The sequence below is a fragment of the Lissotriton helveticus genome, chromosome 2_1 (genome assembly GCF_964261635.1).
Source record: "Lissotriton helveticus chromosome 2_1, aLisHel1.1, whole genome shotgun sequence".
Taxonomy (NCBI): domain Eukaryota; kingdom Metazoa; phylum Chordata; class Amphibia; order Caudata; family Salamandridae; genus Lissotriton; species Lissotriton helveticus.
Window position 1 is genome coordinate 1,396,401,338 of NC_136059.1, and position 14,629 is coordinate 1,396,415,966.

Genomic DNA, 14,629 nt, shown 5'->3' on the forward strand with positions numbered 1-14,629 from the left:
CTTCCTGCAGGATTTTCAGAGCTTCAGACTTGGAGGGTTCTGGAAGTAAGTTGATATATGGCGAGATGTCCGACCACATTTGCCGGTCATATCTGCCCAGGTTGGCCAATGAGTTTGCAGCTCGGACCGTGGTGGCCGCCATTGTTGACACACGCTTTCCAATCCGGTGGGGCTGCAATTGGAGAAGAAGGGTTTCTAGATCTCTTTTGTGCAGCCTGAACGATGACCAAATCCAGCTTCGGTTGTCCTATGAGGCAAGCAGGGGACTTATCAGGAGCCTTATATTTTTTATCAATCCTTGGCAGAACCTGAGGTATGGAAGCCGGAGTTTTCATAACCTTAATTCCCGCCTTCCAGATGAAATCTATGATAGGTATAGACTTGGCTTGCTTCCTTGGCTAGTCTTTAAAATCATAAAGAAAGCATTCCTCCTCTGTATGCTCCATGTCAATGTGAAAGCGCTGCGTAGCCCGCTCCATTAATAGGTGGAATCCACCCACGTCCACTGGGGGTGAATCCGAGGTGTTTGCACTTGGTAATCATCCCACTCCGACATCAATGAACTGTCATCGACTTCTCCTTCCTCTCTTTCTTCTCCGTCAGAAGAATGTTGTTCTTCTGGTGGATTGGACAATGCATTTGGAGGAGACCTTGGGGGTCTGAAATCAGGTCTAGGCGGTTGCACCACAGGTGTAGGAGGTACAGAACCTGTTGACTCCGATGGTGAAAAACGCCTGTAATAGTCATCCAGCATGCATTGAAGATTGGTAAGCAATGCTATAGGTACCTGAGCTGAGAAGACAGTGGTCACAGGCGAATGCACTTGCTCAGGTGAATGCTGATCTTCTTGATCGTCCTCCTGATATTTAATGTTTAATTCGGAAGGACTTGTCGCCGTTCCAAATGTTTCCTCAATAACCAAATCCTCCTCACTGTCCTCCGAATCTAGTAACTTCTCTGGAACCTGTCGGGATACCCCTTGTGGTGAGATGTGCATAGGGGATAAAGGTTTTAAATTAGAACCACGCCTTTGAAGTAAAGATGGCTTTGGTGTCGACAAAAAAGCCATAGACGGCGACCAAACTTGCAGAGTGGTACAAGAAGATAGTTGTGGCATCGACGGGGGCCCCACCAAAGGGCTCGTCGACCTGGGCTTGGTGACAGACGTTGACGAGGTCTTCGTCGACGGTAGAGTTATCATCGTCGACGGTGGTGTCTCCATCGACGGTGGTGTCTCCGTCGACGGTGGTGTCTCCGTCGACGGTGGTGTCTCCGTCGACGGTGGTGTCTCCGTCGACGGTGGTGTCTCCGTCGACGATGGTGCCTTCGTCAACGATGGTGTCTTCATTGATGATGGTGTCTTCGTCGACGGTGTGGTAGTTGTCGACGAGGTCGTCGATGATAGTTTCTTCTTTAGCTTGGTCGTCGACGAGGTGCCGACGATGGCAGAAGAAGAAGAAGATTCTGCCGTCGACGAGATAGGTCTAATAGAAACATAGACTATCGTCGGCGACGAAGACGCTGTTGACATAATCATCTCAGGCTTAGGAGAAGAAAAGGTTACCGTAGACGTGGACGTAGCGTCGACGGAGATCGATGCCGAAGGAGTCGACGACGGCATCGACGACGACAGGGTCTGTTTCTGAGGTAAAGTCTTCTCAGAAGATGTTTGAGGCAATTTCTTGGTAGACCTTCTCGAGGGTGTAGAGGAACCACTTTTTTCCTTAACAGGGGGAGTAGCCTTAGATGTGGAAGGCCTCTCAGACCCCTTAGTAGGTTGTTCCTTCCTTACAACCTTTGCCCCAGAAGAAGATAATACCTCCTCAGCAGCTCTCTTCCTAGAGGCTGAAGTAGACCCAGAGGCAATGCTGCCTACCTCAGAAGCAGGATAATCAGTTTCCTTGAGCTTTTGTAGCCACAAAAGCAGACGGGCCTCTCTGTCCCTGAGGGTCTTCTGAGGGAAGGTCCTACAGATCTTGCAGTCCTTCACTTGATGTTCAGGATACAGGCAGTAGATGCACATCTTGTGGGGATCTTCTTTAAACAGCCAGAGCTTACCACAAGAGTCACAAGGCCTGAATAAAGATTTCTAGGAAGAAGAAATCTTCAAAACTAGACTCTAGAAGGAAAATAGAGAAGTACTGAGCAGAGCTCAGGGAGACTCCCTTCACACGACGTGCAGTAGAAAATCTGAGAGCCTGAGCCTCTGGGGAGAACCTTCTGGTGGGTGCTGTCGCCTGATTGGCTACAGTTTGGGCTATACAAAATGACTAGGATAGTCATGAGTGTGGAAGTTTTTTCTCCTATAGCTTGGGCTACTTTACTTCCTGGTTGGGAATTACTGTTTTTTTCCTATATTATTATGGCATATTATTGCTTTTTTATGTACCGTGGGACTCCCACTCCGACTACGGGGAATGATTCAGGCATGTGAATCTATGAAAGACACCCCTAATACTGGAGAAGAAAAAATCTTGTTTCGCTTATTTTGGAAAGAGCAGGAAGTGTGCAGATTAATGTAACTGACATTAATATTCTTCCATTGTTTTTTTTTTTATCAACCACTGAGTGGTGGTCCGTGCGATTGGCGGCGGGATTCATTCCCAGAGAATAGTCGTCATCTTTATTCAGTGCCAACTAGCAATTGCTATGAAGTATTTGGCTCAATGGAAGATATTGATTGACTTATCGATCGAGAATCAATCATATACCATGTAGACTTTCTGCATTGTCCTGAAAATGAATCAACAATTAGGGCGCTTGGTTTAACTAAAGATTGTGGGGACACATTCACTACTAATAGAGAACACCTGATTACAAATGACGCTACATCAATCCAGGATAGCTCCCAGCCTTTTGGAGCCTGACACCGACTATAAAGCGATAAAGACGCCCCGTGCCAGCCAGATAATTAACACCCAGGGAGTTTCCCGTTCACGGTTATTGGAGTCTCCCACTAACTCTATTCCACCTAAACGGTCTAATAATAGTTTGACTAATAACACAGAGGAAGCTCTTTGTACATTGGTGTCCTGGAATATAGCAGGTTTACGTCAGAAGTTGACAAACTCGATTTGGTGTGAATATATACAAAGGTAAGATATTCTTTGTTTGCAGGAGACATGAGCAAGAGAACTGTTACACATTAATGGGTTTAAAACTCTGCACACCAGGGCAATTGAAAGTAAAGGAGGTAGGCCCAAAGGCGGCGTTTGTACATTTATATTGAATACTATGAATTTTAATAAGGTAGAACTTTATTTAGAAGACATCTTTTATCAGCTAGTCAACATTACAATTGATAGGAAGCAATCTGTCATCCTGATCAACTTTTATAATAATATCCCCCTGCCTGACGTAGAATCTGTGATGAAAAAGTTAGTAACTGATGTGCAATCACTATGGCATGAAAATGCTAAAAACACGATGATACTTCTAGGAGGGGATTTTAACTGTGTTTTATGTTCAAATGCTGATATTAATATGTGTGGCCATGATGATAATGAAGGGTTCAGTTGTACGTACTTCTGTCACTTAAAAGTGGGGGAGTTGTATAATGAAATGTTGTGCACTCTAGATTTAGGTTTCGTGACTGAAATGTGTCCAAAGCCAGCCCTAATGGATTACACCTTTAATAGGCGGGGCTTATTTTCAACGATAGATTTTATATTTATGTCAAATAACCATGCTCCAAGAATCAGATCGTTCCATATTGATGATATATCTCGGAATGATCACTTCCCACTGTGTATTACAATTAAAGGATGGACGAGTAGCTCAACTATAAGAAAAAACTGTTGTTTGCCTTTAGAATCAATTGCACTTGATAGAATTAATGGTTTTACTTTGAAATGGTCTATGATTGATCCTGAAGGCGTTATAAAATATGTGGTTAATAAGTGCAAAGCTGCTTTTGAAACATGTTTGAATGACTTATCAACCCCCGGTAGTATTCTTGAGTCATTTGTATTAATCTCTAGCGCTGTGAGGAAAACATGGAAAGGTAAAATCAACATGGTGGTTTGATTCGAAATGTACCAAGGCACACCTGAAATTAAAAAAGCACTTCATACTAACCCCAGAAACCAGGACGCCATAAGGGAGGCGAGGAGAAATTATAACCTAGCCATTAAAGAGAGGAAAGCCAGCTTAAAAATGGGAAGCTTGGGGGTGTCTTCATCTGGCAGGGACAGTAGTGCCTTTTGGAAGGTGGTTAAAGCACCATACTTGAAACAAGACGGGGGTCCCGCTATCGAGATTGCCATCACAGAGGTCCAATGGGTCGAGCACTTCACAGAAGTGTTCAAGAGGGTAGGTTACACTGATAATAACTTAGGTGAACCGCTACAAGTTAGTAACACAGAAAATATTGTCCTCCAATTTACCCTGGAGGAACTGACAAGGGCGCTCGCGAGTATGCGAGGAGGGAAGGCTCCAGGACCCGATGGTGTCCCATGTGATTTGTTTCAATCAAACTTAACCTTATGGGGCCAATTGTAACACAAGTAGTGAATGCAAGTTGTTTTGCACCTTTCCTGTCAACCTGGGTAGTCAATGATTGTCCCCATCTTTAAAAAGGGAAATCGCCAGGATCCTAGATGCTAAAGGCCTATTTCATTACTAGACTCTATGACTAACATTGTGGGCTGTGTAATTTTTAGCAAGACTCAAGGACTGAGCACTACATAAGAACGTCCTTTCCGACCTTCAATATGGGTTCCATGAAGGAGTGGGCACTATTGAACAGAGTTTAAATTTAGCTCTACTGGCAGGAAAGTATGTACGTGTAAAGAAAGGAAGTTTGTTTTTAGCGTTTGTAGTCCTCACCGCTGCTTTTGATTCTGTAATACGCGTCAAACTTTGGGAGGTTTTAGAAAAGATTGGCCTGGAACAACAAATTATTGAATTTTTACGCCGTTTTTATTGTAATGCTCAGACATATGTTCGATTTGACATTACGGGTGGATGTACAACTCCAATTCCAATATGTAGGGGAGTCAGGCAAGGATGTGTCCTTGCCCCATTCCTTTTTAACCTGTATATAAATGATTTAGAGGAAGCATTGATTAAGAAACCGGTAGACTACCCCAAGAAAAATGGTCGCTCCATTCCTGCACTTTTATACGCTGATAATGCGGTTTTATTGTCACGAACTCAAGTAGGTCTACAAAAGGTTTTAAATGGTTTTAATGAATATATGAATGAATTAGCACTTAAGGTGAATACTTCTAAGACATATGTCATGAGATGTGGTAGGGGCAGTAAAAAATGTCGGGAGATGTTCATAGGCGATCAAATAATTGAGGCAACAAATCTTTTTTCATATCTTGGAATACCGTTCCACCAAGATGACCTATGGGTTCAGGCAGTTAGAGCTAAAAAAGTAATTTTTATTAGAACTATTTCAGCACTTGCCCAATTTTCCAAAAAGTTAGGGAGAAGACCCCTGGTAGAGCTTTTACAGATATACCAGGCAAAATGTATCTCAACTGTAACCTATGGCTCAGGGGTGTGGGTTATTGTAAATATCCAGCCACTACAGTCTGTGGAGAATAACTTTCTGAGATATATATTGTCAGTTCCTAGATCAACCTCTTCCTATGTGTGCCATGCTGAACTGCGTTTAACATATCTGTCTGATCTCATTAAATTGGAGCCGGTTCTTTTATGGCACCGAGTACGGACAAAAGAAAAAACCAGGCTAAATAGGGATATTTTAAAGGATATTTTTAAAATAGATAAAGTCTTAACGATACCCTGGGTCAGTTATGTACGAAAATTCCTGCAGAATCTGGGACATCTGGAGTATTTTACTGATCCTGATTCTTCGCAAGCGGTACGTACGAAAGATTTAAAAAAAGAAGGTCTGGCGATGTTGGAAATGTCACGGTTGACGACTGAAAAACTACAGCCCACGGTACTGGAAAATCAAATGATTTTAAGTGTTTTTAAAATTCTGCCATATTTAGTGATAGTACCTGAAGGATATGACAGATTCCAATTAACAAGATTCAGGCTTGGAATGGTCCACAGACTTATTAGTTTTCCTGATAAGAATAACTGGAGCCGAACTATGATACCCTGTGATAATTGCTCGAGTCAATCCACTATCCATGTTATTTTCTTTTGTGGATTTTATACTTTTCTTAGGAAAGTCTGGATTCTGGCAATGTTGTGAACTATGGGGATAAGAAAATGTCGACCAGCTTATATCGTGTTACAAATTATGGACAATGCAAATGATTCGGAAAATTGTGATTTTTTTTAAAAAAAGTGGTCAGTTACAGGAGGAGCATATTATGACGAATTTTTTAAGTATATCGTTTTTAAAATCAATGAAATGTTATGAATTTATAAATGATATTACTAAGTGTTATATAATGATCACAGCAATTGCCAAAATATTTTTATGAATTAACTTGAAAGATTGTTATTTATTTGTAAGTTTTTTTTATCATGATTATATTGTGTATGAATTGCTTTTATGATTTCAGTAATTTACAATCCTATAAAGCTGAATTTGACTGAAACTCATCAATTTGGTACAATACTTCTATTAAAATAAATCATAGAATAATTTTTTGGAATGATTGGTACTCTAGAGGTTTTAAATGGATTAATGAGTTTTTTCAAAGCGGTACTTGCCTGCCATTTTCGGAAGTACAGCCGCTTTTTTCCTTCCCAGATTCGTATGAGGACAAATACTGGTTACTCGCCTCGATAACTCAATCCTCTTACAACAAATTCTCTCTTGATCATGTACCTTTTTACTCACCTCCTCATATTCATAAGTTATTAGATGTATTCTCTTCTGCATCCTAATTATATAAGCATCTTATACTTATTCCTGAAGATAGAGATTAAGCAGAGGTAGAGAATCTTTAGGAACTCGATTTGCAAACTACTTTTTCCACTTCAGTTTGGAATAAAATTTGGATCAAAATAAGGAAATCTTCTAGAGCGGCTAATGCAAATCACACTTTGTTTTTTTTTTATTTATATAACCGACTTTTGATCACTCATGTTACATTACATAAAATAGATTCTGCTGTCCCTTTTCATTGTTGGTTTGTTCTCAACCCTCAGCAGATCTTAAACACGTTATCTGAATGTTCTCTTATTTATGAATTTTGGTTGAGGGGTTGGCAACATATAAACGCTATTTTTAACACCCAAGTCCCATTTAGTTGTATTAATATTTTTCTAGGTAGTACTTCCAACCATTGGTCATCTAAGTCCAATGATTTTTACATAGTAGATTTACTTCTGGTTGTTGCTTTTCAACATATTACAAACTCTTGTAAATATATCTTAGGTATCTTTTGAAGCATGGTGGTATGGAGCTTGTTACAACCACATACTTGATAGAGCATATATTAATCCAGTTGCACATGCTATTAAAAGAGATCTCTTACGGCTACCCATAACTGCTTTTTAAATAATTTGGCCGTTAAAACACAGTTACACAATCCTGAAACTGAAGAAGCGCCTAAGCCTCCATGAACTGCTCTTTATTAACAATATTTGGTTTATTTTGTTGTATGCCTTTTTAGATCTTTTTATAGAATGTTCTGGTACTGTTATATAATTAATAAGTTTCTTTCTAACAATGTTATGTATTTCATACCTGTGATTATATATGCTCAGTGAATATTTAGTTTTTTTGTATTATAATTGCATATTTATCTCAATAAAATTCTATTTTCAAACTAAAAAAAGAACTGGCACTCCCAATCAGCACTGGAGCCATCAGAGATAAAGGTTCTATTGACAAAGGAACTGGAACAAGAAGGCCTGCCAGTGCTATTGCATTCAGTCTAAAGTATGGAAATACTATACTATAAACATGCAGCCTCCTGAGGAAACGCTTGTCCTGTTTATGAAATGATCCACTAATTATTATCATAAGAAGGGTAGGAACACGACAATGGATACAGACGGGGCTGCAATAGACTAATCATCTTCCATATACTTGAGGGACCATGGTAAATCTTGCCAAGCCAATTATGTTGAAAGATTTAATTGATATTGGATGGAAGAGATCCTTCTGAAAAATTAGGTCTTTTTTTACAGTGCCCTTCGGGTACGTCAAATGAGGGGGCATGCAGGAGTGAAAATGCCAGACTTTTGCCTTTCACAATAGTCAGGAAAGAATGAATGATCGGGTCTAATGTGAATCTAAAACATTTAATTGTGAAAAACTACAGTTACAAGTAAGTAACAGTATGAGTGTAACACCATGGGGGCAGCTCAAGTGCCAGACTGTACTCGAAATACTAAAAGACACGTGCCCGATACTACCTCTTACCCGTTATACTTCCCACAGAATGTTGAAACAGAAATAGAAACACAGGAAGAACAGTGGCCCTTTAATGCGGAATGGAACTATGACTGGGAGGAGTCTCGTAAGGACTCGGAGACGTCTTATGCCGGAAACGAGGAATCGAGGGTGTGTCTATTCACCAGGAGGGAGCGAAGGGAAGGAGAGGACGAGAGCGGAACGAAGCAGCAGAAGATAGCGGAAGTGGAACGAAGACGCGGAGACGTTGAGGAGAACGTGGAGCAGGAGAAGCCAGGAGGCCACCGACAACACGAGCCGCCCAGCCATACACCCGCGGGAGGTGTATGGCTCAGCCAGGTACGTGAGAAATTCAGGGGCTGGGTTTTTCGTAAGGCAGCGGCCACCGAGTAAAAAGCCCGGGAGTCTATCACCCTTCCTGGTACACCCTTTTCCCTGAGCACATCACCCCACTCACTACGGCCATTGTTTAAGAGACTGCACTAGAAGTGGATCCTCACTCCCTTTCCCCATAGGAACTAATATTGTAGAAAACAACCACTGATACCCCGTCGTCTTCTCTTTGTTTTAATCGAGAGGCAAGACGGAAGTTGAAGAAGAATCACCCCGACGGAAGCCCGACAGAGGACGCAGGGCCACGTCTACAGAATCCGGGATCCGAAAGGCGGCGAGAAGCCGTTCCCCTCGAGGAGCCATAACCACCAGAAAGAAAAGTTCAGACTCGCTGTATCTAAAAATAAAACCTGTAAAGACTAAAATTAGTGTATTGCCTATTCCTCCCGCAAGTGTAACAATGAGGTAGCAGATGCAGAAATCCTAAATACGTCTCTGAGCAACACTGGTTAAATTAGACTAATATTGCACTGGATAAAGAAGACAGAACAAAATAGATGCCACTGTAGGTAGGTGATCAATATCTCGAAAGACAATCTACCACTTATAGTTTTCACATTTTTGAAAAGCCTTTTTTTATTGCAGGTGTCATTATCTCCATCACTGGGTGCATTATTTTGCCCTACTGAGTGTCCAAACTCTAGGATTAAAAAAGAAGCTGCAGGGGATGATCTTGGATTATCAACACTATATCCAACCGAACAAAGTATTCTTCAATTTGAAAATGATTTTGTTTGATACCTTGCACGCTATTGGACTTGGCAATGAAACAGAATTTTCCTTTTGACCTGTGCAACCAGTTTGCTTGGCGCTTACAACACTGGAGGGTCCAGAAGGGTGACAGCCAAGCAGAGCAATTGAGGACTTTGTGCCAGGGTTCTGGAACAGGTGCCTGTCAGGTTAACCATACATATGCATGGCGGACAAGTAAGACAATAGTTTTGACTTAATATCTACCTGCTCATTCTTCTGAGTGATTATCCAGACATCATTAGCCTATCATGACTGATGGCGGAGGCTAAACCGAACAGAACGGTTGAATATGCAACTGCTAAATGCTGGGGGAGGTTCGTTCCCAGACTAGCTAGAGCTAACTTCTCACTCCAGCTTGATATTCCAGGGGACCAGCCCTTCTACAGCAATGGGTTTGCAATAGATATGGAGGGCATGGAGTCTGTAGCAAAGGTCCTTCGGGACGGCTGTTCCCCAACTGACAGAGGGTTTATGGCATAATGTTTACTACTTAATTTTGTGGAGCCAGGAGTGGCTGCGTTGGTTGTAGTCTTCAAACTAAACCCATTTTCCTTGGTACATTGTGGTGTTACGTGAGGGGAAAGATGCTTCTGCGGTGTGAAGTGTAGGAGAGGAGATGAGATGTTCGAGGTTCTGGTTCTTTCAAGGTAATGTAGGTTAGCTAGCTCAACTTTATGGGACAGCATGGTTCAGAGTGAATTATTTTAGCATCAGTCTGGATAGCAACCAAGCGAGTTTGCCCTGACTTGGGGAGTTGTGGTGTGCATATGAGATATGTGAAAAGGTTCCATAATAAGATTAATTGAGCACAGTTCAGCAATTTTTCCAGAGGCATGGGGAGCCTTGTGGGTGAGAATTGTGACTTACTTTTGTATCTTGGTTATGTCACAGTTCTTCACACAGGTTTCACTAGGAGCTCGAAGTGGGTCACAATGCAGCTCAAAGGTGTGTGTCCCTTCATTATCAATAAAACTACACTGGCTCATCAGAGCAGGTACATTAAGTATTGCTGGGTCAGTAAGCAGCTGCGCACTGTGAAAAAACAACGCCTACAGCTCTTTGCCTTGGATGAAGCATGCAACAACTGATTTACTGAGCTTATTAATGACAACTGTGCTGGTAGGAGTGACTGTAATTTGGGGATACTTTAATGCTGTTACATGAAGGTATAGAAACTGTTTTGGTTTACGATTTGCAGGTTTACATAGAACCTCTGCACTCCATGACTGGGCGGCTGCTTTGGGGCTGCATGTTCTCTAGTGTTGTAGGGACCCACATGAACAATCATAAACTGAATTTTCAATGGTGCATGTGTTGTTCTCCCATTTTAACCATCCATCTTGGGATTCACATTCTTGTTTTGGTGTGTTAGGCCACTACTCTGTCGGGACGACGATGGAGCTAAAAAAAAATAAGAAGTCACGCAGGTATTTGAACTGCTGGTGGTGAACTCACTACGATTTTTCAATCTTCTTGAAGTAAGAAAGCAAACACTACAAGATGATGGACGGAGTGTTGAAACTTTTAAAACACTCACCCCTAGTCAAGAACTATGGTTTGAATCCATTGTTCTTTTGCTCATCATGCCACCCCAGTTTGGACCCAGCCATGTGCTAATCAGTCTTGACCCTGCTCCACGTGGGAACATTCCAACCAAAACTGCTAAGACAGGTCTTCCCTGGACCAGAAACAAGCATCCTGGGACGAGTTTCGGGGGACCACCCCTCATCAGCCAGGCCAGCTTGATTCCAGTGGCACAGCGAGCAAGGGACCCACGTCTGGACATAACCTTGGCCACTTAGGGTAAACAAAGCAAAACAAGCAAAACAAAGCCTAACAGGGAGCAGTACAAGATGGCATCTCGTTGAGAAGTCGACGCTTATCACACAAAGCACCAGCAACACCAGAACAGGAAGAGGGATTCCAAAAAGGAGATGGAGATTCATTATCAATGGGACTGAGCAATGGGGCCATGACTTTAAAATGGCGGCTGCCGGAACAAAGGCATGGCTTCACGAAACAACGAGTTCTAGAGGCAGCGATGCGAAGCAGACGGGATAATGGAGGAAAGAGGCAACTAAAGGATCTGGGCCAAGCGCCCCTCGCCGAACCCTGCCGAGGTAGCTGACAACATGGCCCTGACTAAAGACGTTTTTCTGAGCATGTTTAGGGACTTTAAGACAAAACTTCGGAAGGACCTCAGCCAAGACATCCAGTAACTGTTTATAATCTTGTAACTTACTGAACTACCTACCCCCTTCCCCTCCCCGCTCTACTCCTCTCCACTTTCCTGCTACTGATTTCTGCACTTACCTGTCCTGACCCTAGTCCCCACCCTGTTTACCTGTGAATTTTTCTGCGTCATTTGAGAGATAGCTATTCTGTTTGATGCCCGATGGAGCTACCTGGTTTAGCTATAGGGGAGAAAGGTCGGAGATTCCCTCCTTGGACGTCGCCTACCCAGTCGGTCTTTAGCCAGACTTCCTTTCGTCTCTCCTGTCGTCTCTTCCCGCTTCCTCCCTCTATTTATTATCTCTACTTCTCTTCTCTCCCAATGTATTGAGACTGAACTTTTCTGTCTGATGCCCGATGGAGCTACCTGGTTTAGCTATAGGGGAGATGGGCCGTGGATTTTCTCCTTGGTCGTCACCTACCCAGTCGGCCTTCAGACAGTTTTCATCTCGTCTATCCTTGTTGTCGCTTCCCCTATTCTCACTTTCTCACCTTCCCTGTCCCCTCCCTTCTACGCTCTATTTATTTTGCCATCCATGTTCCTTAAATTGTCTCTTATTGAGACCTAGCTATTTGGCCAAAGCCCGATGGAGCTACCTGATAGCTATAGGTTTTGGGACTCCCCTCGACCGTCACCTACCCAACCGGTCTTTGGGCAGACTTTCATTTGTCTTTCTGTCGTATCTCCCTCCCATCCTGTTTTTCTGAGAACCTCTTCCCTCGACACCTGAGACCGAACTACTTTGTCTGATGCCCGATGGAACTACCTGGTTTAGCCATAGGGGAGACGGACCGTGGATTCCTTCCTTGGTCGTCACCTACCCAGTCGGTCTTTAGACAGACTTCCTCTCGTCTCTACAGTTGTCTCTTCCCTTATCCTCACTTTCTCACCTCACCTACTCCCCACTTCTTTTCTCTCTCCTTTCTCTCCTCTCCTAACGTATTGCTAACTGTTCGTTGTAAGATATAATTGTTGATCTTTTTTTGTTATACTGTTAAACCACATTGTTGCACTTCCTTTCGTTCCTCCTGCTGTCTCCTCTCACATCCTCCCTCTTTTTATGTCTCCCTTCTCTCAATGTATTGAGACTGAACCTTTTTTTTGTCTGATGCTTGATGGAGCTACCTGGTTTAGCTATAGGTGCGATGGGCCGTGGATTCTCTCCTTGGTCTTCACCTTACCCTGTCGGTCCTTAGACAGATCTCTTTTCGTCTCTCCATATTGTCTCTTGCCCTATCCTCCCTTTCTCACCTCCCCTGTCCCCGCCACTACCTCTCTCTCTCCTTTCTCCCCTCTCCTAATTGTATTGCCTATTCTTTAATTTGGGGGGGGGGGATTTATTGTGTAATTGTTGAACTTTCTCTGTTACATTGTTGATTCTCATGTAAAGCGCTCTGATACCTCCGGGTCTAGCCAGCGCTATATAAAACTCTTTAAATAAATTAAATAAAAATAAAATAACAAGATGATGGACGGAATGCAGAAAATGTTCAAACACTCACCCTCAGTCAATCACTTTTCACCCTAAGTGGGATGGATATGCCCAGATGAGGATCCCTTGCTCCCTGTACCACTAGATTTAAGCTTGCCTGGATGATGAGGGGTGATACCCCGAAACTAGTCCCAGGATGCTTGTTTCCGGTCCATGGAGGACCTGGCCTGGCAGTTCGGGCTGGACTGTTCCCATGAGGAGCAGGGTCAAGGCTGATTTGTAAATGGCTGGGTCCAAACTAGGGTGGCCTAGTGAGCAAAAGAACAATGGATTTAACCCAGTGCTCTTGACTGGGGATGAATGTTTGATTCATTCAGCATTCTGTCCATCATTTGTTGCTACAGCACTTTTCACCCTAAGTGGGATGGGTATTCTCAGACATGCGTCCTTTGCTCGACGTGCCGCTTGATTTAAGGTAGCCTGGCTGATGAGGAGGTGCTACCCTGAACCCGGTCCCAGGATGCTCGTTTCCGTTTCAGGAAGGACCCGGCTTGGCAGTTTGGGTTGGACTATTCCCATGAGGAGTTGGGTCAAGACGAATTTGCATATGGCTCAGTCCAAACCGGTGTGGTTTAGTGAGCAAAAGAACAATGGATTTAACCCAGATCTATGGACGGGGGTGAATCTTTGATTAATTCAGCATTCCATCAATCATTTGTTGCCACAGCACTTCTTAAAGTTGTTATTCTAGGACAAGCACCGCTTTCAAAATGAATTTGCCAGATAGTGAACAATATGAAGAGTGAGACTGCAGTGGGTGCCCAGAAGTAATCTCCCCCCATTGCCCCTGAGTCAGCCTGCCATAATTCTTCAGGTGGAAGGTGCTCATATCACACGGGCACAGCTTCCACTTTACCCCCGCCCCATGTCAGATGTTTGTAACTAAGCATTCGTTCGCAACAGCAATTGCAAACCAGTGATACAGTGGATTTCAAATCACAAATAACAGTGGGATACCCTTTTAACGTCCCTCATCTTTGGATTTGAAATGACATCAAAATAATTTTCCTGGTCAGTTCCAACCATCCCATGCTTTTCTATACAATCGAGTAGGGTAGACAGGCATTTCTTTTCAAAAGTGAAAGTTGAAACAGCCAATCTTGCAAGTGTTATAACTTTTCTGATTTAATAGGTATGGAGAAATAATGAAAGTTCACTAAGAAATGGGCACTTTACTATAAAATATGCATATTCCAATAAAAAATATTTAGAATAAGGAAAATATTACCCTTTCTCGTAGCTTTTCTCTAACAAAAAGTCGCAGGACAGTAAACGGTGCTCGAAACCAAAGCGGCGACGAAACAATAAAAACACACTTCAGTCGGGCAGGAAAGGCACCCTAAGTAAAAAATAAATATATATGTATATGCAGATTAACAGGTTATTATATCAATCATCAACTTCCTGACTATGTCATGTGTTTCACTGAAGCCATCACGTTTTTACGACCAAAAACACT

General features: G+C 42.7%; 1 protein-coding gene across 2 annotated transcripts in view; it reads right to left on the reverse strand.

Annotated features, from left to right (window-relative positions):
- LOC144818684 (tyrosine-protein phosphatase non-receptor type 9-like) overlaps positions 1–14,629 on the reverse strand; it is a 960,088-nt gene that overhangs the window by 431,240 nt on the left and 514,219 nt on the right. For both annotated transcript variants that reach the window (XM_078676335.1, XM_078676336.1), the window contains one exon: positions 14,399–14,509. In XM_078676335.1, coding sequence (XP_078532461.1) covers positions 14,399–14,509 — 111 coding nt within the window. The remainder of the gene's footprint in view (positions 1–14,398; positions 14,510–14,629) is intronic.